This window comes from Phascolarctos cinereus, unplaced genomic scaffold, assembly GCF_003287225.1.
Source record: "Phascolarctos cinereus isolate Bilbo 61053 unplaced genomic scaffold, phaCin_HiC Scaffold_9;HRSCAF=440, whole genome shotgun sequence".
NCBI classification, from domain to species: domain Eukaryota; kingdom Metazoa; phylum Chordata; class Mammalia; order Diprotodontia; family Phascolarctidae; genus Phascolarctos; species Phascolarctos cinereus.
Genome location: NW_027556402.1, coordinates 181,995,777 through 182,022,720, shown reverse-complemented (window position 1 = coordinate 182,022,720; position 26,944 = coordinate 181,995,777). Strand labels below are relative to the sequence as shown.

Sequence of the window (26,944 nt, the reverse complement as noted above, 5' to 3'; positions counted from 1 at the left end):
CATTAAGAAGAAGCTTAATAAATGTGTTACAGTAGGTAATCTCAGGCTTTAAAGTTCAAAGGGATATTACTGATGATCCAGTTCAACCTCCTCATTTCATAGAAGAAACTGAAGCTCAGAAAGGTTAAATTAGTTACCTGAGGTCACACAATAAGTAACAAAGCCAAGATTCAAACCCAGATCTTTTGACCTCCAAGTCCAGATTTCTTTCCATTATACCTTTGTGTGTTGAGCTACATAACTAATTCCCTCAAATGTGTTGTGTTGAATAATAGAAAATTGAATGATGTCAAAAATTATGTGTTGGGGACCGGAGAGGAGGAGGAAGAGAGGAGGCAAGCATGAAAATATTCCAAAGCATTCCTTTGGACAACAGAGTAGCTGAATTTATAGTTTTGTGGTATAAATGCATTGTCAGTGAACAGCTCTCCTTTTGCCATAGCCTCTTCCTAGCTTTCCACAAAATCACCTGGCTACATGGCTCCCCAAAAAAAACATTTCTGTTACAGAGATTTTCTTTCTTTGGAAACGTGATCAAGGTGGGAAAGAAATGAGAGAAGATTACTACAAAGTCCATTATAGCCCATACACTCTTTCTCTACTCGACCTCTGATCCTCAGACACTTCTCCTTAGGTATCCAGGACTCTGCAACCCAAGAGTACAGTAGCCACCCATATAGTCCCCTTGATCAGGTACAGGGTTGGGTATGTCCGAAGTAACATTCACCAAAGCCTTCTCTTGCCTACACTTTGGGAAAATACAGGTTTTTGGTTTGTTTACAATCTTGCAAGTTACTTGTAGAATAGATGCATATTTTTCATTTTATGTTGTTTCTCTTCATGCATGCCATTCTGCTTTATTTGGGGCATTAAGTTCTGATGGCTCAGGGTATGTGCTTTCCTATTTTGTTTTAGCTATTAATCTGCTTCTATGTTTGTTACTCCCAGTCAATATGCCATAGCTCCCTGTGTAGAATACCTCATAGGTGGGTCACTGTCCAGGATCAGAGCACTGACCTAGGGAAGTGCTTAAGCAGATTACACCCCGTGCCCCCAGACCCACAATACCTTACAGAAGAACTCCAAGTTTATGACCACTTCCTAGGAACAACCTGCCTACCCCTGCTGATAGCAAAGCATGAATCTATAAATAGCCAGAGCTGGTAGCTACTCAACTTTCTTAAAAGAGCTCATCTATTGGTGGGATCTATGAGACATACCTTCAAAGGAAATCTACTTTGTTATCAGCTGATGTGGGCTAACTGGAGGAGTATGAAGTCCAGCCAGGCACTGAAAAAAAAAATTTTCCCAAGTAGGACCAGCTCACACAGTCAAGCCCCAGTTATTATCTGAATCAATGGAAAGATTACCCATACAGATTTTTTCCCTAAAACCCTGATTTTTTTTAAGTATTAAAGAAAAGGGTTATCTTAGAAAAAGTTTCCATGCTCTGTGACTCATCAATTTTTCACTCTGTTAAGTTTGTCTTCTTTCCCTTAAGTCAGGGGTTCTTAACCTGGATTCCATGACCTTGTTTGTTTTATAAACTATTTTAATAACTACTTCAACATAATTGTTCTCCTTTGCAATCTTATGTATTTTATGTATTTAAAAATATCATTCTGAGGAGGGGTGCACAGGCTTCAATAGATTGCCAAAGGTGTCCTGCCTTAAATAGAATCACCTTCCCTTAAGTGACTTTTTAAAACTCATTGTCTTCCTCAAATGAACTAGGTAGACAGAAGAGAGCCTTCATGTTGAGGACAGAAAGATCTGGAGGAAATGAATTACCCTAGAAGCCAGATAGAGACTAGTGAGGGTTACCACCCCCTCACAACTCTGAGTGAGAACCTATGATCAAATGAAGGAAACATCAGTTAGACCTGGGCCTGGGGCTCAAATGGGAATGTAGCTCTCATCCTTTTGGGGCCTTCACATGAGCACTGGGCAGCATTCTGATCCTTCACAAAGAGGCCATGTTGGCTACTTCCATGGGATTCTAGCCATTGCCCATATGAGATCAAAGCCCTTCAGGGCTCACTTTGTCCCTTGACATTTTAGCTCACTCTTCACAATTCCACCTATAGAATGAGATTTAGTTGGAAGTGGTAAATGTATATTTTTAAACTTCTAGACTAGAATTTAATTCTTTGGTTCATATTATTCTTCCCCTTTTTTGACACTTTCCATTCATTCATTATTTATGGAATGTCTATTGTGTTCAATATATTGTGAGAAGCCCTATGAGGGATACAAAAATGCATAAATGCTGCTGTTCAAAAGGTTACAACCTAGTAAAGTAGATAACATGAGTACAAAGATAAACCAAATACAAAGTAAAATGTAGTTAAGCACCACATAAGTGATACGTACTATCGTTTCTCAAATTGATCTCTATAGAAACTTGGTGTTCTGCACAAAGTGGAGAGAGATTCCCTAAGGAAATTTTGTTGATAGAGCTATTTTCTTTACAAAAATATTAAACATTAAATTGCATACATATCAAAAAGTACTTATTCCCTGCATCATTTCTTCAAGTTTGAAAATAGGCTTAATTTCCTCTACTTTGCTCTTGAATTGCCTATCTCCTAATATTTTTGTTGAAGGCATTCCTTATCTTCAGATCCCCTGGTCATGGATTTCTATATTATGTAACTGTTTCAAGCCCCAAAATAGCCAAATAAATTTTGGAAATGCTCATATAGACAAGTGCTTCAGGAATCCTGAGGAGACAAAGATTGTTTCTAATGGAGGAGACTGTGGAAGGCTTCACTGAAGAGATATCATTGGATTTGGGTGCTGGAGGAAGAATAGGATCTGGATATGTGGACAAGTGCGGGGAAAATTTCTTGCTAGAGGAAGTAAAATAAGCACAGTCTCAGGGAAGTGGACTGATCTGGTTGGAAGTGAGAGTTCATGTAGGGCTAGATGGGGCTAGAAAGACCAGAATTTAAATATTCTTCCTTAGGCAGTTAGCAGTTAAAATAAAGTTAATAACAGTCCTACTTAAGTGTCTTTCCCATCACAGTAGATTATGTAGGTCAGTCTCAATCTCCTAAAGTGCCCAAGGGTTTTTTGAGAGGCCCTTAAGGTGCTTTGAGACAATTTATGGGTGAAGGCCTCATGATCTTTCAGACTCTTACTTTCTACAATGTCTTTAAGACTTAGAAACTCTGATCAACACAATGATCCACCATAACTCCATAGGACTCATGATATAAAATTCTATCCACCTCCAAATAAAGAACTGATGGACTCAGAGCACAGATCGAAGCATATTTTATTCCTTAATTTTTCTAGCTTTTTTTTTCAGAATATGGCTAATGCGGAAATGTGTTTTGCATGAAAGAGAGAGAGAGAGAGAGAGAGAGAGTGTGTGTGTGTGTGTGTGTGTGTGTGTGTGTAAAAAAAGTGTCATATTTCTTGCCTTCTCAATGGGAGGGGAAGAGAGAGGGAGAGAATGTGGAACTGAAAAGTAAAATAAAATTAAAATAAATTAATAAAATGTCCTCAACATCTCATTCTGTGGTCACTAGCATTCTGGGTGTAAGCCTCTTCAAGTTGGCAGAACAAAAGCGACCACTGAAACCCAGGAGAAAAGGAAGGAAAAAAGTTCCAGCACAAAATCTGTCAGACGGAGACATCAAAGTCTTGGTGAATGTCCTTAGAGCCTATGATATTCCAGTACGAAAACCCATAGCCAGGTAAGAAAGAGCTGCCGCCTGACCCAAGGTGGGACTGTCGTTTAAGAGGTAGATGAGAACTGAAAGTTCATTTGGTCCATTCTGGATATGAAAAGAGCATCCCATTCTACAGCACCCTGAACAGGGGAGCATCCAGCCTCCACCTGAGCACCTGTGATGAGTGGAAGCCTGTGACTTACCGAGGAAGTCTAGTCCTCTTGCTGAATAGCCTTAATGGTTATTCTTTCCACCAGGGAAGTTTTTTTCCTTGGATTAAACTAAATTCTGCTACTTTGTAATGTCCACCCATTTCGCCTATTTCTGCCTTGCAAGATCAAACAGAACCTGTCTGATCCCTCCTGTACATTAAAAATAGCTAACACTGGCTATTAGTGTTCTTTACCTTTCTTGTAATGGACAGTTTTTATTAAATGCTCATTGCATTTGTTTAAAATATTTATTTATTCTGTTGGGTATTTATGCTATTCTATATACTTATTCCCCTAATGTGCTGAAGCAAAAGTTGTTCTGCAGACACTGATTACTCATCACTCACATTACTTCTATAGTCTTTTAAGGTTCATAAGCCACTCTTGAAGGTTTATACAAGGGATGGGGAACCTGCAGCCTGAAGGCCACGTGTGGCCTCCAGGCCGCAGGTTCCCCACTCCTGGTTTATACAGACACGGGAAACGGGCAGTGCCAAGTATTATTATCCCCATTTTATGGATGTAGAAACTGAGGCTCAAAGTAGGGGCTACATAACTAGTAACTAAATTAGCTGGGATGAAAACCCAGGTCTCCTGACTGCAGGTCCAGGGCCCTTTTTATTATTGCGTATAGTCATATTAAAGAGACATCTCCACTTCCTATCTGATGTTGTGCTCCATTGTGGAAAATGAGTTGTGACCTGGGGGTTCCCTCATCTGGTTGAAAGGAAGGGCCTAACATTCAGAAATAACTTGTTCCTGCAGTAGATAGGGCTCCAGCCTTGGAGTCAGGAGGACCTGAGTTCAAATGAAACCTTTGACACTTAGTAGCTGTGTGACCCTGGGCAAGTCACTTAACACCAATTGTCTTGTAAAACAAGACAAAACAAAATACTTTATTGCTAAAAACCACTACCTATCTTCTAAGCCTTTAGCAAGTCATAATCTCTTTTCTGGTGGAGGGTCTGACCTCAATGTTGATGGCTACTCACTGATCTGGGGGGTGGTTCCTGAAGGTTGGAGTGACAGTAGCAATTTCTTAAGATAAGACAATATTGAAATTTGCCGTATGATTGACTCCTCCCTTCATTTGAATACTTAGAGGTCATTATAGGGGTATTAACAGGCCTAATTTCAATACTGTTGTGTCTCAGGGAATAGCTAGGCCTGAGCAGAGGGAGAGAAATGGGGAAATGGCTGGTAGTATATGTGAGGCCTCAAAACAACTACAGTAGTAACATCAAAGATCATTAATCACTGATCACCATAATGGATATAGTGACAATGAAAAAAATTTGAAATATTGTGAGAATTACCAAAATGTGACACAGAGACACAATATGCTGAGCACATGCAGTTGGGAAAAAATGGTGCCAGTAGATTTGCTCCATGCAGGGTTGCCACAAACCTTCGATTTGTAAAAAACATAGCATCTGCAAAGCTCAATAAAATGAGGCATACCTATAGAAAGAAGCATAACAGACCTATATTTAGACATTTAAGTATGACTACCATACTGTCATGGACCTGTGATCCCACCAAATTGGTATTTCATACTTGCCAGGCCAACTCATTCTTTTTTTCTTTCTACCTTCCATTGCTTTCTTATTTGTTGAGGTGAGTAGAATATACTAAGTGGAAAAGATAAGGTATAGTCAAATGAGATAATTTATGTAAAACATTTGACTCATTTGTATTTTCCCACAGTGCCTAACCACAGAGTAAACACAATGATTATGAACTGACTGACACATTTAATAGAGTTCAGATAGAAATGGTCCTTGGACAAATCAATAGCCTACTATTGCTCTATTGGAGTTAATGTTTAGTGGACTGTTACTAGGGTGCATAAAATGATTGCTTTTGGTGATTTCATAAAAGTTTTGGCATATAAACTCCTTGACAGGTTCATCAAAGTTATCTTTGGAGATGATAATGCAGTTAGGATGATATTATCCGGGTTTGGTTTCCTTCCATTGTGTCTCTATGCTTGAAGGGCTTTTTATTCCACATAATTTAGAGATTATGAATATTTAAAGTGTCATCTATTAAAAACATTCTTAGATATTAAAAAGTTGGTATTCTGCCCAGCAATTCAGATTTCAGTCTGTCTATCCATGCCTACACACTCTGTATGTTGCTCTTCCATGTACTCCCATTAAAGTTGCCACTGGAAGTCTACCCAGCATGCCTGCGGTTTTATTCATGTTCTTTTAACACTGCAGAGATACCAATGGGGCACACAGGCTGTTATCCCTTTCTTTTGCTATATGATTCACCAATCTTTTTTTCCACTAGTACATTTATTTGATGAATTCCTTGACACCACTTATCTAATACAGTTCCTTACTTACAACATGCTTCAGCCTGCTCATGCCCCACCTTTGCCTCTCTCTCATCCTTTGGGTGATTTTTCATTTCTTCCTTAAATGCTATGAAGATTAATTAATACTTGGCGTCATGTCACCTGGAACTTTTATGACTTTTCTCTCCTAGCAAACTCCAGCAGCCGTCCCGATCTTCAAGGCCTTTCAGTGAAACACTTGTGACTTCCCCATCAACGCAAAGTCCAGCCCACACTGTGGACAATGTGCTCAGTCAGGTAACAAATCCAAATTCTGAAGTTCATTTTTTCACAGTTTATTCCAGAATTAAATCTGAGAGGCAGCACATCTTACTTCATATTTTCTTTTGCCCCATGCTTTTGCCTGAGGCAAAACCTTTGGTTTGGTTTGTTATCAATTTGGTTTTTTCCTAATTTGCTCTCATTTTTAAGGTTTTAGTTCGACCTTTTGTAGAAGTTTCTTTTCAAAGAACTGTTTGCCACACTACTACAGCTGAAGGTCCAAATCCCAGCTGGAATGAGGAACTTGAACTTCCATTTAGGTAAGGGCAAATCATATATTTTTTTTCTTTCTCCATGGATACTATAAAATGTTTTGAGGGCCTTAGAGATAATTGAACCAACCCCCTCATTTTACAGAAGAGGAAACTGTGATCTAGAAAGATGAAACCAATTCTCCAAGAGTCAGGCAGGTAACTAGTGCCATAGCAAAAAAAAAAAAAAAAAGGTCTCTTGATTACCAATCCATCATAGAGCTTTGCGTCAATTGTGAAGAAAAGAGAAGTGTCCATGTTATGAAAAGTCTGAATCAATGAGTGCATAATAGGTACACTTTTAGATTGATAAAGTCCAAAACTGAATCATTCTCTTGTCTCTATAGCCCCGCCCCCCTTGCCCACTTCCAAACTTTCCTATGCCTGTGAAGAGTACCACCATCCTCCCAATCACCAAGGTTAATACCTTTGGCATTGTTCTTGACTCCTCAGTCATTCCATCTATCCGATCAGTTGCCAAATCTTATAGCTTCCACCCCCACAACATCTCTCAAATCCATCCCCTTCTGTCCACTCACAGAGCCACCCCACTAGTTTGGGCCCTCTTTAACTCTCACCTGAGCTGTTGCAATAGCTTCCTGATTGATCTCCCTGCCTCAAGCTGCCAAAGTAATTTTCCTAGAGTGCAGGACTAACTCCATCACTCCCTTAGTCCACAAATTCCAATGGCCCCCTTCTACTTTTAGGATCAAATACTTAGTTTTTAAGGCCCTTTGCAACCTGATCTCAACCTACATTTGCAACCTTATTACGCATTATTTCTCTTCCCACAGTCTATGTTACAACCAAACTGTCCCCTTTACTGTTCATCACAGATGACATCCCATCTCCCACCTTCATGACTTTGTATTGGCTGCCCCCATGCTTGGAATGAATGCACTCCCACCGCCTCTGTCTCATAGGAACACATTTCCTTGAAATTTGCCCACCTGGAACCTTTTGCATGAAGTCTTTCCTGATTCCACCTTGCTGCTACTGCCTTTTCCCCTCCAAAAAAAAAAATTACATTACATAATTTATTATCTGATGAGATAATAATTATAAAGCACTTACCACAATGCCCAGCACATAGAAATGTTAGCTACTATTATTACCATTATTTATTTTGTATAAACTTATTCATGTACTTGTTAGCTCTTCCAATAAAATGTAAGCTCCTGAAGGGCAGAGATTGCTTCATATTTGTCTTTGTATCCCCAGTGACTAGCACCTACTAGGTGCTTAATGTATAATTGCACATTAATTTATTTTCTTGCACCTAGAATATGACATAAAAAATTGTCCAAGGAGTCAATATGTACTACTGCCAATCATACTTATTAACACACAACCAATTTATCATATGCTCATAGCACAGTCCCATGGTACACAAAAATCAGTGGGCCCCCAATAACATTTTCGACAACCTTTTATAGGTTTAATTACAAGGCAGAATAGATACAATTGGAATTTTACAGAGGGAAGAATGGGAAGCTAAACATTTACATATCAAAGAACATAGCAGAAAGGGATGATCTATATCAGGTTAAAACAGGAAACTAGCTAGTAAACACTGAAGCTTATAACTGGTATCTCAAGGTGGAATTTTCCAAACAGGACAGAAACAAATCAGATAGCACCAGGGCTATAGTTGATACCTCATTTTAAGTAAATAGAGGTCATAAAGTTAAGCCAGAAATTTTCTTACCACTAACCTGTTAATCATCTGAGCTAAAGTTTGGTGTCTCAATTAAATTCTGTATGCTCTGGCTAGTGATGTGACTAGCTGTCTTAAGGAAATGGTAGTCATAAAGTCAATTCAGAAAAATGTTCTTACCACAAATGAAAAAACCTGACTTCGCGACATGGTTTCTGTGCATTACATGACAGTAGATAGATGACAACCTCTCGAAGCCTCAAATGCTCTTTCTGTGAAGTGAGCAAAATTCTATTTGCATGATCTGTTTTGTACAGTTGTGAGGAAAATGCTCTGTTTATAATTTCTAGAGTAAGGGAAGTCGATCAGAGGAGTGACCTGATCAATTTGGTTAATTTCCTCCCAAAAAATGACAAGCTTACAAGGTATATACCTTTATCTAGGATCAGGAAACTACTTCCCCATGCTGAAAGCAGTCACATCCACTGGGGCCTAGTTAAGAGAACAAGGACTGGCTTTTGATTAGGTTCTAAGAACTTGTGCTATCCTCAAGCTGATTGGCTGGCTGAAACTCAGAAGGATGGGATTTTTCAGAAATGAACTGATAAACCTGCTCAACCTTTTCACTCTCTCCCCCACCCCTGGCCTTTCAACCTCTTCTCTATAGTCTTTCTTCCTCAGGGGAGTCCCCTGATGATCAACACCCCCACCCCCACAGACCTTCACACTGATTTACTCATTTTTATAATAATCTGATTGTATTTTTCTTTGATAGAGCTCCTAATAGTGATTATAGCACAGCCAGTATGCAATCAGTGAAGGATGATATATTCATTAACATTTTTGATGAAGTACTCTACGACATCCTGGAGGTAAGCTCATGGTTTTGAGGAAGAAGTCCATACTATTTCTCCTATTTTCTGGTGGTTGTAGGTATATTGCTTACTCTGATCCTAACAATGGGTGAATTGGGTGAGTTGAGTGAGTTCTGTCAGAGACGATGAATAAGTGGGGTTCATGGTACTAAATCAACATTTCTGATTTGAGGATCAGAGAGAAAAGAGTTGTCAAATTTCTGGTCACTTCCCCTCCTGCTCACAAACTGCAGTCAAGGCATTCCTTTGCTGGCAAGGGTCCAAGATCAAGCCAAGCTCCAAAACTAGAGCCATTTTGTTGAAAGGGGCAGGGGCAGGAGGCTGTAAATGACACAAAAACATTCTTAAAACCAAGAACTGCAATAGCATCCGAGAGGATTCTAATGAGTGGCAAGGTTAGGAGTTCAAATTAAACGTAGTTTGATAATGGGCAAGTAACAAGATATTAAGCTAGAAAAAAAATGATCTGAATTTGCCACAGAATTGGTCTTTAGATTGTGTGTGTGTGTGTATGTTTGTGTGTTTGTGTGTTTAATGCCAAGGCATGTTAGGGATACCCTTCAGTTTTTCCTTATTTCTCTAAACTGCAATATCCCTAACAATATGAACCTAATTTTCTCCATAAGTCAGTGGCAAAATTAAGCCAGTTTTCCAAGTTCTTGTTGGAAAGTGTTCAACTATTACTTCTAGACTCTCTACACAGTGGCATGTTAATGAATTACCTAGGATTTGGCAAAAACACACACAAACCCTATAGATATTTATTCTGAAAGAATGGGCTATCTAGATAATTTTTATTAGTTCTTCAAATAATAACTTGATTCTTCAGTATAACATGCCATTCTGATAAAATGAAATGTTTGCATGACTAACAGTTAGGAAGTAAACCCTTTTAGTTTCAGTCATAGTTTAAAAACTTTTTTAAAACATCTAAGCTCAGGGCAGCTAGATGGTGCAGTGCATACAGCTCTGGCCTTGGAGTGAGAAGGAACTGAGTTCAAATCCATTCTAAGACACATGACACTTACTAGCTGTGTGACCCTGGGCAAGTTACTTAACCTCAATTGCCTCACCAAAAAGAAAAAAAGAAAAGAAAAAAATGGGGGCAATGAGGTGGTGCAGTGGATAAAGCACCAGCCCTGGAGTCTGGAGGACCTGAGTTCAAATCCAGCCTCAGACACATAACACTCACTAGCTGTGTGCAAGTCACTTAACCCCAATTGCCTCACACACACACAAAAAAGTAAGCTCATTTATTGCCTTAGTAAATAGAATCTAATGCATACAACCAAATCTCTCTTTGATGTTAAAAGATCATTCAAGGTTTTAAGGCCACAGAATACTACTAAATTCTGTCAACTCTGCTTATAAAACATCACCTAAATCCACCCCCCAATCACTATTCCTACTGCCACTACCAAGTAGAGGCCTTCACTGTGATCCAACTGAACTGAACTCTTGCAGTAATCACACATCTACAGACTGAGAACTGGAAGGGAGCTGAGAAGTCATCTAGACCAGAGGTGTCAAGCCCAAATAGAAACAGGGCCCACTAAACTGTGCACAAGGATCCCAAGGCCACATATTGACTTAGAAAACTATATATTAACATTATCTATATTCTATGATATTTTTGATTATTTTGTTAAATATTTCCCAATGGGCATTTTTATATGGTTTGGGCTGCAGAGGATTGCTGAAGGCCAAATGTAGCCTACAGCAGTTGTCTGACACCTCTGATCAAGTTTATGTTCAATAGGTTTCAGCTGTGTCCTACTCTTACTGACCCTATTTGGTGTTTTCTTGGCAAAGATACTGGAGTGGTTTGCCATTTCCTTCTCCAGCTCATTTTACAGATGAGGAAACTCAAGTCCAGAGAGATTTAAGTACAAAGACGGGATTTGAACTAAGATCTTCTAGTTTCAAATCCAGCTTTCTTTCCACTTTGCCATCTTGATTCTCCACAAGTTTTCCTGAACCTACGCTCTCCCTCCTCTAAGTCAACTACGATAGATAACAGCTTCAGAAAGGGGTTTCTTTCCCAGCCAGAAATTCTGAGGATCTTAAATGTGAGTTGACTTTTTAAGTTGCCTAAGTCTCACTAGTACAAAACCTATCTTGTCTTATTCCTTTTAACCACTGAAGAAGCTAGTACAACAAAGAAACCTCTCCAACATTTATCAAATAATGACATTTATGTGGTTTTTAATTTACTGGTACCAATTTTTATACCTTCTCTAGGATGATCGTGAAAGAGGAAGCGGCATTCACACCCGAATTGAGAGACATTGGCTGGGATCCGTTCGAATTCCCTTTAGCACTTTATATTTTCAGGGCAGGGTAAGTATTTGAAATTTAGTGCTGGAATATTTTCATTACAAAATCACAACAAATGTGTCAATAGAGTAGTTTTTAATTAGGTCACCTTTAGGAATAGGGAAAGTATGTGGGCAGTTTTAGAATTCATTAGAGTGAATTAGTCCATCAGCTTCTACCTCTTAAAATGGAGTAGTCTAGGGGGAATTGTTCTAGGCACTAAGATAATACATAAATAAACACTTTAAAAATCCCAAATTATAATGCAAATAGAAGGTGGTATAATTATAGTCATCACTCAGTGCTTATTTTTGTCATATGTGTGACTTATAAAATACACATTTTCTTTATATCACCAGTGCTTAGCACAGTGCTTTGCACATAGTAGGTGCTTCATAAATGTTTATTGACTTATATTTCAGTAATTGGCTACTAAAACAAGCTCTCTTTTTCTTCCCTTATCTCTTCGCCCATATATATATTATATGTGTGTGTGTGTGTGTGTGTGTGTGTGTGTATATATATATATATATATATATATATATATATATATTTCCTTACAATTAAATACTAGCAGAAGATAAGAAAGTGCCCTGAATTTAAAAAACTGGCCAGAATAGTAAAAGTGAATGAATATGCAAGTTCTTTGAAGAAAATTGTGGTATTCATTCAACAACAGAACTTAACAGAAAATTATAATATTCATTCAATAATATTTACTAAGTGTTTACTGTGAGCAGAATACTGCTAAATTCTGGGGAAGATACAAAGTTGTGATAAGACATTTCACTGCCCCCAAAGACCTTATTGTCTATAAGAGAGATGAGATAGAGATGCATGCATTAGAGAGGTATAAAAATGAAATGCTTCCTATTAGGGAAGGTCATTACGGGCATTGGATCAGAGAAGGAGGTAGCATTTGAGTTTTGCTTTAAAGGATAGGTAGGAATTTAATAGGTATAAATGGAGAAAGTAGAAAAGAACAAAATATGTTTGAGAGCAAGGACAATCAAAAATCAGTTGCCATCAATATTCACAATTGAGGAAGTAGGGGAAAAAACTGATAGAGACACACCCAAGAAATACACACTTCAGCAGAGTTGGAGGATTTACTTAAGAGGATTTGCTGAGTTAAATCTTTAGTTGCTTTAATATTTCTCTCCTGAAATAGCTTTAATCCATTTAGTGCCCTAGATAGCCTGAGACTACATCCATGGCAACAGTAGGCCTGAGTTTTAGGGTTGTAGCTAATCTTTACCAGCCAACAAAGGAGCAACCCAATGTTGCCTAGAAGCAACATTACCAAAGGAGACTAGATACAGAACAACTTTGTGGTACTGGTCTGGTATGTTATAGAGGAAATTCATGCCTCAGGTAGGGGGCTAGGCTAAAAATGACCTTTAAAATTCCTTCCAACTCTGATTCTATGAAAAACTAGCTGTGTGATTTGGAAGTATTCATTCCCCCCCTCCATAGGCCCCAGTTTTCTTATCTGTAAAATCAAGAGGGCTGGACCAAATCATCTCTGAGGTCTAAAATTCTGTGATTCATGGTTTAGAACTCAAATTTCAAATCTGATTACATGCAGTGTCAAGATGAACATTTATCCATCTCAGTCAAGACAATCATTCTCATTAAGCAGAACTAACAATGGGTAACTGTTAATGCAATGAAGTGTTTATCTAGATAAGCACTAAACTCTCCAAGAGTAATTTCTTCACTTGGATTCTTTTTGCATGGACTTCTAAATTATACAAATGATTTCTAAAATTATTTATTGATAGGTACCGCTGACAATAGTACTTATCAACAAATGGAGACATTTAATAACCAGTTTATCATATTCTCAGAGCACAGTCCCATGGTACACAAAAACCAATGGGCCACAAGCAGCATTTCCAAAAATCTTATACGGTCTTTACTTATATCAGCATGAAAGATATAGTTGGAATTTTCCAGAAGTCAAAGGGGAAGGTAAAGAATTAAACCTCAAAGAATCAACAGTAGGAGGGAAAGATCTACATCAGGTAAAATAGTAACTGAATCAGCAAATACTAAGCTGACACTTGCAGAAAGAGCAGGAACTAACCACCTAGCACCAGGTCTAAAGTTAGATATCTTAGGCAAAATGGCAGCTGTACTAAAACTCTCTTATGATACTTTCCTTTTGCAAATTAAAAATCCCATACCACTTAACGTGTTTTTGTTCCAGGTTATGGAGCAAAATGCCTTTATAACTTAGGAAAAATATATCTTCAAACAGAGAAGAGCTCAATTTAACCTAAAGGGCAATTGTCACATTCTAAAAGTTCATTTTATCTCATTAGCTTTTCAGATATGGAAATCTATCAATAAGGATAAATCTTTAAATTGGGTACACTTCACTTTTGTGAATTTCAGCTCCCAGAACAAACACACTTGCTTGTTGGTACTATCTGATATTGTTCATAGAAGCTACTATCATAGAAGACCCTAGCCAAATCCACAGACTCATCATTCTACAGTTAGAAAGGGCCGATGATGCTATTGAGTCCAATTCTCTCACTTTATAGATTAGAAAATCGAGGGCCAGGGAGACTTCAGTGACTTACACAAGTTCACTAAGGCAGAAATATCAGTGGGGGAATCAGAACCCAGATCCACTGACTTCCAGAGCTGGAAAGAAAGTAGATATCATTCAGGGCAGTGTACAGAGAAGGAAAACAAGACAGAGAAGGAGAAATGGCTTGCCCATTGTCATGCCGCTGAAATACTATATTGTACCTTTTTTGTGCCTTGAGGAAACAGATTTTATGAGATATCTTGTGTTTGGTGATTGTTACTTTTGCACTGTCCATGAGGAGATTTATTGAATTTTATTTTTTCTCACAGATTGATGGTACCTTTAAAATAGATATTCCCCCGGTTCTCCTGGGCTACAGTAAAGAGAGAAACATAATTAGCGAAAGGGGCTTCGATTCTGTCAGAAGTCTGAGTGAAGGCACCTATATCACACTCTTTATGACTATTGAACCTCACCTTGTGCCTGGGGAGTCAGTTCGAGAAAAGGTAAATGGTTTCCAACTGTGTAAACCAATCAGTGATTTCGGTCAATCATTTAAAAATTCTATCCCCTGTGCATACAAACAGATTGTGTTATTTTATGCATATGAGGCTAACAGAAATGTTTATTTGGGCATGTTTTTTTTCTGGCTTGGACCCACAATGACTTTATACTTTTAGTGTTGAACTGAATCACAAAAATAGATCAAAAAGGAAATAGGTTGTGAAATATGCTTCTCTCTCTAGACCCATATGTTTGATTATATCAGTAACCTATCATAAGACCAGATGTCCTTAAGAGGTCACCCCCAGTGCCTTCAGGCAGGAAGAGCCAAACAAAAGCATGGGTTTAGGTTTTCTTATCTTCTCTTTGTTTACTTGTTTATTTATTTTCAGAGACTTCCAAAAAAGGTGATTTCATAGACTTCATTGGTAGCTATTCCTGAAGTTCACAATCTGCACAATCTCACTCTTGTTTCAGTTTAAGATGGTTTCTTTTTGTCTTGACTTCAATGAAGATGGAAAACCATTTATCATTGCCTTTCTATGAACATACCCCAGCTCAAATATATTCTTAGATCTACTTTTGGTACTTTATTAGATGGATTCAGATTCACATGGAAGTGCAGTCTTCTAATTCTCTTCTTTCTTAGTCTGAATTAATAAAATAACATAAAAGAAATTTTAATTTTATCTCTATTTACCAAATTTTAAGATAATTTATATAGTAGATATGCTTTTCATTGAATAAAAGTATTGTTCACTAGGAAGCACTTGGTGTCATCTATTTCAAAATATTCTTAAAAGAGAAAATATATTTATATATTTTTATGTTTTTCTACATCTGTAAACCAGAAATAATAACATCCAAGACAAGGACATAAGCTTAACTCCACAAACATCTGCTCTAAGGAAAAGGATATTTTTCCTATGTTTATTTAAATAATTCAAGGATTTGTGATTTCATCAGTGTGGGGTCTTCCTCCACTGACATAGATCACAACCTCTCCAAGACTCAGGAGACAGTCCTTTCAATCAATCAACAATCATTTATTAATCTCCTACTATATGTCAGACACTATGCTAAGCACTGAAGATATAAAGAAAGGCAAAATACACAGACCCTATCCTCAAGGAATTCACATTTTAATGGTAGAGACAACTTGTAAACAATTATACACATACAAGATATATACAAGGTAAATTAGAGTTGATCTCAGAGGGAAGGCACTAGCTGTAGGGGTGAAGCGGAGAGAGACTGAGAAAAGCCTCTTGCATATAGTGATGTGTGATCTGAGTCTTGAAGGAAAGGGAAGCCAATGAAAAGGCACAAGGTAGAGAAATGAGGCATTGTGTTCAAGGTAGAATAAGGAGGCCAGTGTGGTTATATCATACAGTATGTGGAGGGAAGTAAGGTGTAAGAAGACTGGAAAAATAGAAAGGGACCAGGTTGTAAAGGTTTTTTAAATGGCTGAGGATTTTATAGTTGATCCTTTAAGTAATAAGCTACAGGAATTTATTTAGCAGGAGATAAAATGGCCAAAAGAATTCATCACCTGTTGGCCAATTTTCTCATGATGAGCCTCTCCAACTTACCAGACATTTGGTCTACTGCAGGGTCTGTACTCAAAACCTTTCCAGAGTAGTAGGACCTGCCCAGGCTGGTATTTCACTGACCACTAAGACTCCTGGGTCACTTCTATGTCACAATGAAACATCTGAGCAGGACTTTCTGAAGGATCTTCCCGATGTATGCTTTAGCTCAGTGGTGTCAAGCTCAAATAGAAACAGACCCCTGAAATAACTACTGACATAGAAAACCACAAATTAGTATTATTTACATCATATTCTTTTATTTTGTTAAAGATTTCCCAATTATATTTTAATCTGGTTCAGCCAATTCAAGAGTTTGACACCTCTACTTTAGAATGAAAGACAGGTTGACAGAGATAGAGCAAGAGGAATGATATAATGATGTAAATAGATGGTATAGATATATAGGCAGGCATGCAGGCAGACTGACAGATAGATACACAGAGAATTTATTAACTGTATGCCAAAAACAGTGAAGTACTGGGGATGTAAGTAAAGCAAACAAGACAGCCCCTACTCTCAAGAGCTTATATTCTAATGGCTGAAGACAATACATAATGGGAAATTGGAAAGCTTGGAGGGGAAGGATGGGGAGAGTGCAGGAGAATGCCCAGATTGGGACAAGGCTGCAGATCAGAAGATAGAAAAGTCTAGTAAGGCTTCGAGCTGGAAGTGGTGTTTTGCGTTTTTTTCAAGTGTGTTGTCTTCACATGGGTTTGCCAAGGTATGTGAATATGGCTGAAAGAATTAATACATTTTAAGATTCCTTCCATCCTGGCACATACTTTACAGACATTGACATCATTTTTCATGAATTTTAATTGTGCTCCAGTGTCCTTTAAGCCTCTCTCCTTTTTTTTTTTTTGTAAACACAATTTTGTACATTCTTTCCTCCCTTTGCAAAAATGTTGTAAATTTTCCAATCTGCTCGCTTTTTTGGTGCCTCACTGCCCCAGTGTGGTCACAGAAAGCATGATCCTTGTGCACATGGACTTAGCTATATACCAAAACCTCAGCAAGATGCTCTTATGCCTTTTGATGAGAGCCACACCCAGTATGGCTATCATTCTACAAGAAGAGGTGGAGAGAGCAGGAATTGTTTGTTTTCAAATGATCTTTTCAGGAAAGAGGAGCTCTGGCCATAAAACAGCCACTGAAAAGGAGTATGATGTAGGATTTGGATGCATTTTTCCATTTTGAGAACTTATAGGAATGATGAATGGAGTATCAATCTTCATATTCACGTTAGGAACCAAGTAGATTTTTCTGTGCCATTTTTCAAGTTATTTCTGAATGGAAAAATTTTAAACAAAAATAAGTGTAGAAGTGTAGAAGCTGAATGCCTTTCTCTATTTTAGCAGTTCTTTCATTGTACTGTTTTGGCAAAAGAAACTGAATAGTTCCATTTTTAACTTTATATTTCTGTTATTACACTGTTTTGCCTGTTATTTTTTCTCTTCCTTGCTTCTGATAGATGACTGACATGCTAAAGAAGGTAATGAATATTTTATTTTATAATAAACCAGGCAATATTTATTTATTAGTCCTGAAGTGACAGCTTTCTCTTCTCCTCTACTTTTGAAAGCTTTAAGTCTTAGTGTGTATGCCTAGCCTCTTCCAGATACACTTCACATAACTGTAAAGTTTCAAAAACTTGGAAAGGATCTCAGAGACAACTGACCCCCTACCTGAAAGAGAATCCCCTACATACACAAGGGTTTATCCAGGCTTTCCTTGAAGATCTCCAATGAATGGGAAGCCATCACCTCTCAAGGCAAACCATTCCATTGTGGGATAGCTCTGATAGGCAGAAAGGTTTTTTGGTTTGTTTGTTTGTTTGTTTTTCTGATATCAAACCTAAATTTGTCTCCTTTGCAACTTTCACCTATCGCTTCTGGATTTTTCCTCTCATACCCAAAGGAACAATTTAAATTAAATTGTCAAATTGTCCTCTACATGACATTCCTTTCAAGACAACTATTGTTTTCCCCTTGGGCTTCCCTTCTCCAGGCTAATGGACTCTGGTATGACATAGGCTCAAAGACATTCACCAACCTAAGTATCTTCCCTAATTTAATGTCCTTAAATTACGGTGTCCAGAACTGAGGGCAATATTCCAGATCTATATACCCAGATTCCTAGATAGGACAAAGTAAAATAGAATTATCATCCCCTTAGTCCTAAATACTAGCCTCTTTTCATGCAGCCTAAGGTCACGTTAGCTTTCTCTCTCCTGCGTCATTCTGTTGACTTGTAGTTAGAATATAATCTAAGCTTCCAAATCTATTTGGATGACCTGTCTAGCCATGCTGTCCCCATCATGTATTTTTGAAGTTGAGTTTTGAACCCTACTGCAAATCTTTATATTTATCCCTTTATGGTTTATATTATTCTAATTGATCAATGTTTTAGCCTATCTTTATGGCTCCTGACTCTCTCATACAGCTGTTAACAGGCCTTCCTACTTTGTGTCACCTGCACATTTGATAAGCGTCTTATGGTGCAAGTAATTGACAAAAATGCTAATGGGAACAGAGCCAATCACAAATACCAGTCACATGCCACCAGAGAGTGGACCTCCTTCCAAATTGTTATCAAATTGTCATCAAATCAATTTTGAGGTCCAGCTACTCAACTAGTTTTGAATCTATTTAACTATGTTGTCATCTAGTTTACATATACCTAGCTAGTCTACAAAAGAGGTGTCAAACACATAGCCTGCAGATCACAAGCAGCCACAAAATCCCCAAGCCTGAACCAGGCAAACTACAATGGGGAATGTTTAACAAAATAAATAAAAATACAATAGAACAAATAATGTTAATTTGTAGATTTCTAAGTCAATATGCAGCCAACAGTGATTCTTTCATATTTGAATTTGACACCACCGATAGATATGATTATTGAGAGAATTTATCAAATGTTATGCTAAAATCTAGGTAAACTCTCTCCACCCCATTGCTCTGAGCTACCACTGTCAAAAGAAGAAATTGAACTAGTCTGGAACTCTTGATTTTAAGAAGCCATTCTGGCTCTTTATTATTCTCACTTCCTTTTCTAAATGTTCACTAACCAACCATAACATGCCCCAATTAAAGGTTCTAGAATTTTGCCAATAACTTAAGTCAAGTTTACTATAAAATTAAGATAAAATTTGCTTCCTGTGTGAAAGCAACAGTCTTTCAAAGATCACTGACAGTGACATAGCAATCAAATGCACCAATTACTTTGTATATCCTGGGATGTAATTCATTTGTGCCTGACAATTTGAACAGGTAACTAGGTGGCACATTGGATACAGTGCTGGTCCAGGAGTGAGGAAGACTCATCTCACTGAGTTCAAATCCAGCCTCAGACATTTACTAGCTGTGTGAGCCTGGGCAAGTCACTTAACCCTGTTTGCCTCTGTTTCCTCATCTATAAAATGAGCTGGGAAAGGAAATGGCAAACCACTCCAGCATCTGCCAAGAACACTCCAAACGGGGTAACAAAGAGTCAGACACAACTGAAAAGCAACTGAACAACGTGAAGTCTTGATCAAGAAATGGAAGATTTGGGGAGCAGAGGTAATGATGTCATCTGGTGATTGATGACAAAGGCTTTAGCAGAGAAAGGCAGATTTGGACAGTGAACCACAAGTTAAAAAGATGGTGGCAACGCACAAAATCTGTTGTTATCATTTCAGCAATCGCAACTTTAATACCAACCCTTCAGCAGGGAGTGGGCAGCTAGGACTTGGCTCTTCTTCCTCTAACCCTCAGTAGACATTATCTCACCTTGGGGATCCATATATATCATCACACCTGCAACAAACAACTCCTTACTCCTCAGAAGGCTCTATGCCCTCCTGTTCAGTAAGAATTTATATCTATTACTTAGCTTCAAGTGGTCAATGCCCCTTCTTCTTCCCTTTCCCCTCTATGTCACATGTTTCTCCCCTGTGGCTTCCAGAAACAGGTCAGAATTTCCCTCTGTCTCTCTTCAAATCTTTTTTCTTAGGAACAGTTCATTTTACCTGAAAACATGAACAACTGGGAAGTGTTCTTCAAGCCTCTGTATTTTTCTCCTAGAAGCATCACCAGCCTATGTTCTAAAACACAGATAACAACTACTTTGGTTAGTCATTTCAGTCATTTGTGACCCCATTTGGGGTTTTCTTGGCAAAGATACTGGAGTGGTTTACCATTTCTTTCTCCAGCTCACTTTAGAGATGAGGAAACTAAGGTAAACAGGATTAAGTGACTTGCCCAGGTTCACACAGTGTCTGAGGTCAGATTTGAACTCGGGTCTTCCACACTCTAGACCCAGTGCTCTATCCAATGCAACGGTCAGGCCATATCCATACACTATGTTTGGTAAAAGGCCCCACAATCTGAGAGGGATAATTCAAAACTGGGAGTTTACCCAGATGGTGAAGAGACTCAAAACCTCTTTGGATGAGGAACAGTTGAAGGAAGAGGGAAGGTTTAGTCTAGAGAAAAAAAGTCTTGGGGGAGGAGGAGGAAATGTGATAGTTGTTTTCGGTTATTTGAAAACCTGTCATGTGGAAGAGGGATTCGGTTCTTTCTGTTTGGCTCAAGAGAACAAAAGTAAAACCAAAGGGTGGAAATTACAGGAAGATAGATTTTGATTCAACATAAGGAAGTTACTAACAATCAAAGCTGTCCAAAAATGGAATGGCCTACCTTGGGAGATATAATGAGTTCCTCATCACAGAAAGCATTCCAATAGAAGCTGACAGTTGAGGGATTTTGTAGAAGGGATTCTTGCATACAAAGGAAGGCTATACTAGATGACCTCTAATCTCCCTTTGAACTCTAAAATTCTGGTTCTATAATTAAACGCTCCCTCTTTTTCTCACGCCAAGCCAAAGACAGATGTTAAGTGTTAGTCCTATTGTGAGGGATAACATTTATGGCAGTTATGGCTTTAAACTAGACATCAAAAAAAAAAGTGTAGAGATATTTCCACCCTGTATCCCCCAACCATCCCTATTATACAAGAATAAGGTTCACATTTCAACTATGAATACCAATTAGAAGGACTAAGAAATAGCTTTCTTTAGTTAGTAAGCTTGACAAATTGAGGCCTTTTGAAATGAAAGACACTATAAATAGGAAATCAGCACACATACACATATTATTTTTATGAACAGCTAATAAAAATGTTGAGGGGATAGTCTAATCTTGTTAACATACTTCAACAATGGAACAATGATCTGAGTGATTTTGTGACCCTAACGTGTTTCTAGACAAGCATGCCACGCTCTTTGTTACATCTGTTTGAAGTTACCTAAGGACCCTGGCAGCTGGTCACTCACCCTGGAGTGAATCATTGTAAATCACCACTATGGATTTGTGGTCCTGATTCTGTTTCCTTTCTCTGGAGATGATGAATTGTTGGTTGTCCCCATGTAACTGGATCTGCAACTCCCAAACACACATAGGCACATCTGCAGACTTGCAAGCTTAGAATTTTCTTGAAATTTAAGCCTAAAGGATAGTTTTAGCAACCTGAAAACAAGAGCAGTAAGACTTGCTTGAGGGGAGCACTGACACACACAGCTGGTGGTTGCAGCAGTTTCTGTCAATCTGCCTAGTGCATCATAGGTTGATGCTCATGGAATTTTTAGTCATGCATCTTCTATTAAAGAAGTGGACACTGTTACGTTAACTAGCAGCTCTCCACTCAGAATCTGCCTATGAATGCTATTTAATGCATTGAATGACTTTAAAGAATTGCTCTTCTTTTTAAAAATATTACAAATGTAGCCATTTCAGTATAGTAGAAGAGCTGGGTAGTTTTGTGGACAGTTACTTGACAGCATGGTGAGTTATACACATAATCTACAGAAAAGTAAAAATAGTCATCTGAGTAAGAAATCCTTCCATTAGCTGTATGTCTTTGATTCTCATTCATGTTGGATGTTGTGGCTATAAACATTTCCTGTCGTGTATCCATAACTATCTATTGATCCATGATCTTTCTAAAGTTTGATTCCCAGGAAGATGAGAAATTACTTCAAGCAACAGAGAAGTTTCATGTTGAATGTGTCTTGAAATTTCCAAAACGACAATGCCTCACTACCGTGACCAACTTAAGTGGGAAAACAGTTTTTATCACACGTTATCTCAAGCCTTTAAACCCACCCCAGGAGCTCCTAGATATGTACCCCAATAATCCACAAGCAACGGCAGTAAGTATTTAATTCCTAAATAATGTCCTTGTTAACCAAGAATGTGACATTTTAATTTCACTTAAAATGACAACCACCTTAAGAAATTTTCATGTTCAGAGGGGCTAATCTTTAGCACCAAGAGGACATCCTCATTCAGGGGAATCTGAAGGGTTATCATGAGTTACATAATATAGCTATTTCACAGAGGAGACCCTAAAGACAGAAATCAAAGTGAATTTATAGTACTATTTTTGTACTATCCCTATCAAGCATAGAATTGTAGCACAAGAAGAGAACTTAGAAGTCATCTGATACAACTATTGTGCAAGGAATGAGTCCTCTTTCAATATTCCTGATAAGTGATCCAGATAATGTTTACATATCTCTGCAGCATTGGAACTTACTTCATGAGGCAGCCCTTTCTGCTCTGTTAAGGAGTACTTCCTTACACAGAGCTGAAATAGCCTGCCATTCATTCTAGTCTTCCCCTATGGGGTCAAGAAAGGTAAGTATATAGTATTAAAGGCCTGTCTCAAGCTCCAAGGCATCTTAACTAGAGTTTCAAAATTCAAATAGACCAAAAGTAATTTGGCCATGCTTTACTTGTTTAGAAGAGGGAAAAGTGGGCCATATTTTAGTACTAGCTCTGGGATAAACTGACTTGTGGTAACTTCAGCAAGTCACTTATTGCTCTAGGGTTCCTCCCTTGTGAGCTCAGGATGCACTAGGATCTTAACATTGTTTTCGCTTTATGAATACTTCTAACCTATAACCACTCTCATGAGGTGGATAGCATAGGGCAGATGCAGCTACCTAGCAAATCAAAACTCATCTACATATAGTATCAGAACCTCAGAGTCAAAAGGGACATCAGAAGACATCTAGCCTTACATGTAACTGTTCAAGAATCTTTTCTACATCATATTATTCCTAGTTCTGTCCCCTGGAGCTAACAGATCTAAACTCTCTCCCACACACAATCTCTTCAGATATTTAAAAACAACTACACACCTAGATCTTGTCTCACTGAACCTAATAACCTGATGCCTTTTGACCAGTCCTCTTGGGGGATGGGTTCCAGATACCTTCAATCATGGGTGTCTTCTTATGGGTACCACATCCTATGGACATGCTCCATCAAGTTGTCAATGTTCTTCCCAAAATATAGCATCTAGAATTGAATATGCCATATGAGGCCTAACCAGAGCAGGGAACAATGGGACTTTCACTCCCCTCGGTCTGACAACATTTCTCTTTTAATGTAGCCTAGCACATTGGATTTTTTGGCAGCTATGTTACAATGTTTATTCATATTGAGTTTACAGGCCATTAAAACCCAATTTTTTTTCCTACATAAACTCTTCTCTAAGTTGTTCTACCCAAATTGTATCTTGCTTAGAGGTAAAGTAAATGACTATACCCTGAACCACAACAAACGGTCAAGGCCCCTGGGCCACACCCCAGATGGGTTTCCTTATCCCTGGAAATACAGCAACCTCCCAGTATCCTGGGGTGGCCTCCCTCTCCTCGTCCCACCATGGCTTACCCTAGCTGCAAAAATTACAAGCTATTTCTATGACTCATTGCTATAGTCTTAGGTAAAGTTTCCTGAAAGGATATACAGGATCAGGAGACAACCACAAGAGTGGCGTCATCACCACAGACTCCAGTATTCCCAAATCTGGGCTGTGCAGTCTGCTTTTCTAAGCAGGAGGTGCTTACTTACCATTACTCAGTACAATGACCCAAAGGTGGTCCTCTAACTTTAACTGAGACTTTTAACCTACAGGGGTCTTTCTAACTTGTGAATGGGTATTAGCACTTACTTAATAAATTCATATCACGCCCTTCTCTTGGCAGTCCTGTGACAAAAGAGAATGGGAATTTGGAGTGTGTGGCACATACTTGACACTTTGATGGCTATGGCATCATAAAGATGGCTCTTTAACATATCCCCTTGTCCCATCTGTATTAACATGACTTTTTTGAACCCAAGGGCTCTCAAAGTTTCTCTCTCTCAATTTTCATCTTATTAGCTACAAGTCATTGTTTTAGCCTCTCAATAACTTTTTTAGATGTTGACTCTGTCATATAACATATGACATAACATAACATATAACCTGTCTCACTCAACACTGAATCAAATTTAGACAAATTTGTAGATGCTATTGTAGACAAAACTGTAGATGCTATTACTAAAAGGATGGTTGATAAATATCCAGAAAAGGAAGCCATGATGACAAAGAGCCTGAATGGTTTAATCAAGAACAAATCATGTCAGACTAACTTTATTGAATTTTTTATATCAAAACTGGTAGATCAGGGTAATTGCTGTAGATAAATTTTGTCTAGATTTTAGCAAAGATTTAGATAGTATCTATCATTGTAGATACTAAGGTAGAGTTAGCAATACTAATGCTAATTGTACGTTAGCAATACTATGGTTAGGTTGATTTGGAGTTTACTGAATGACTGAATACAAAAAAATAGTTATTAATAGTTTGATATCAACCACTGAATGTCAGAGGAATAAATAGTTGGTCCAGTACTATTTAACATTTTTACTAATTACTTGGATAAAAGCATAGATAGTATCCCTATCCAATCTGCATATAACACAAAGCAAAAAAAGCTAGTTAACCTATTAGATGACAGAGTTGGGCTCCAAAAAGATCTCAATAGGCCAGAACTTTGGGCCAAATCTAATAAAATTAACTTCAGTTAAGGATAAGGATAATGTCTTACCTGAGTTCAAAAACTCAGCTTCAGAAGAACTAGGTTAAAGATGAGTGACAAGACAGCAGTTAGTTTAAGAAAGATGAGGGAGCTTCAGTAGACTGAAAGTCCAAAAGGAGTTAAACAGATTTATTGCATTGGCAGTAAAAGACAGCAGGGTATAGTAGATGGAGAGCTGGCCTCAGGGTTGGGAATACCTGGATTCAAGTCTTGCCGCAGACATACCATGGCTGTGGGACTCTGGATAAGTCACTTAACCTCTCAGGGCCACATGTAACTCTATAATATAAACTATAAATTGAAGAGAAAGTATTAATCTGCATTGGTAGAAGGAGTTTCCTTACCAGAATTTCCCTATACCAGTAAAATTAGTTCTAGTGTTCTTCCCCAACAACAACAACAAAAAAAGGCAGACAAGGAATCCCAGAAATAGTCATTTTATTTGGCACTTGTTTAAACAACAAAATAAAATTAAAGAAAAAAGAAAAAAAAAGCAGCCCAAGCCCAAAAAAGCTAATGTGATCTTGGGATAAATTTAGGATTAGGAAGGTAACAGTTCCCCTATCATCTGCCTTGAAGCATACAGACATCTGGAATATTGCATTCAGTACTGAATTTAGTCCATATTTTAGGAAGGACATGGATGATTTGGAGAACCTCCAGAGTAGGGCAGCCATGATGGTGAAGAGCTTTGAGGTCCTGCCACGTAAGGATCAGTTAAGGGAACTGGCAGTATTTAGCCTGGCAAAGAAGATGTAAGGAGAAAATGGTGGCTGTCTCCACTTAGATGAAAGGCCATATTCTGTAGGAATTATCTTTGTTCTGCTTAGGCCTACAGAAAACAACTAGGCAAGATGAATAGGAGATGGCTCAGCAGAAGAAATGACTGTAGTCAGAGGACTTGGGTTCAGATTCTGTCTCTGGTGTTTATCACTGATATGACCTTGAGCAAACACCTTGAACTTGCTAAGCCTCAGTGTTCTCATCTTAAAATAATGATGTTGGAATAGATAATCTCTGATCTTTTCTAGAGTGCTGATTCCATGATCCTAGGTTGGAAAGAGACAAATTTAGGTTGGATGTAAGGGAAAACTTCCTGGTGTTTAGAGTTCCTTCCAAAAATGGAAAGAATGTTCCAGGAGGAAGGGTCTCCCCAACTGATCATAAAAGAGATACAAATAAGGTACAAATGGAGTTCAGAAGAGGAAAAGATCGCTTCCAACTGGAGAAATCAAAGAAGGCTTCCTGAAGTAGGTAGCATTTTTTAAAGAGCAGGCTGGAATTCAAGTATAGCATGGCAGGCTTTGCCAATGCTTTGCTAAAATCTAGATATACAACGTGTACAGCATTTCTATAGGGTTAGTATAACTCTTGAAGTTCAGCAGGACCTGGGTTCAAATCCTGCCTCTAACTCTTACTAAAATCCCTGGGCAAATCACTTAATCTCTCTATGCCTGTCTTCTCATCTGTAAAATGGTAATAATACAGTGTTAATACCTATCTCTGAGGCAATGTAAAGTACAAAAAGCTAGCCTTGGGGTCAGACCTGGGTTCAAGTTCTGCCTCTGAGATATATACATATATATATATCACATTGCCCTGAGTAACTTCTCAGTGCTCCCCAAGAAACTCTCAAAGATCATAAATTGTAAAGATTTCAATATGCATTGGTACGCTAACTTCCATTCTGACTACTGACCTCCCAGGCTTCCAACTAAAATCTTCTCTTTCATCAGAAACCTTTCCCAACCTCTCTTAATTCCGTGCCCTCCTTGTTT

At 38.2% G+C, this 26,944-nt stretch overlaps 1 protein-coding gene across 1 annotated transcript in view; it reads left to right on the top strand.

Moving 5' to 3' along the window:
* CC2D2A (coiled-coil and C2 domain containing 2A) overlaps nucleotides 1-26,944 on the top strand; it is a 145,202-nt gene that overhangs the window by 97,372 nt on the left and 20,886 nt on the right. Inside the window, 7 exon segments of the mRNA XM_078148334.1 lie at nucleotides 3,537-3,704; nucleotides 6,389-6,494; nucleotides 6,669-6,778; nucleotides 9,202-9,298; nucleotides 11,543-11,641; nucleotides 14,489-14,665; nucleotides 22,245-22,448. Coding sequence (XP_078004460.1) covers nucleotides 3,537-3,704; nucleotides 6,389-6,494; nucleotides 6,669-6,778; nucleotides 9,202-9,298; nucleotides 11,543-11,641; nucleotides 14,489-14,665; nucleotides 22,245-22,448 — 961 coding nt within the window.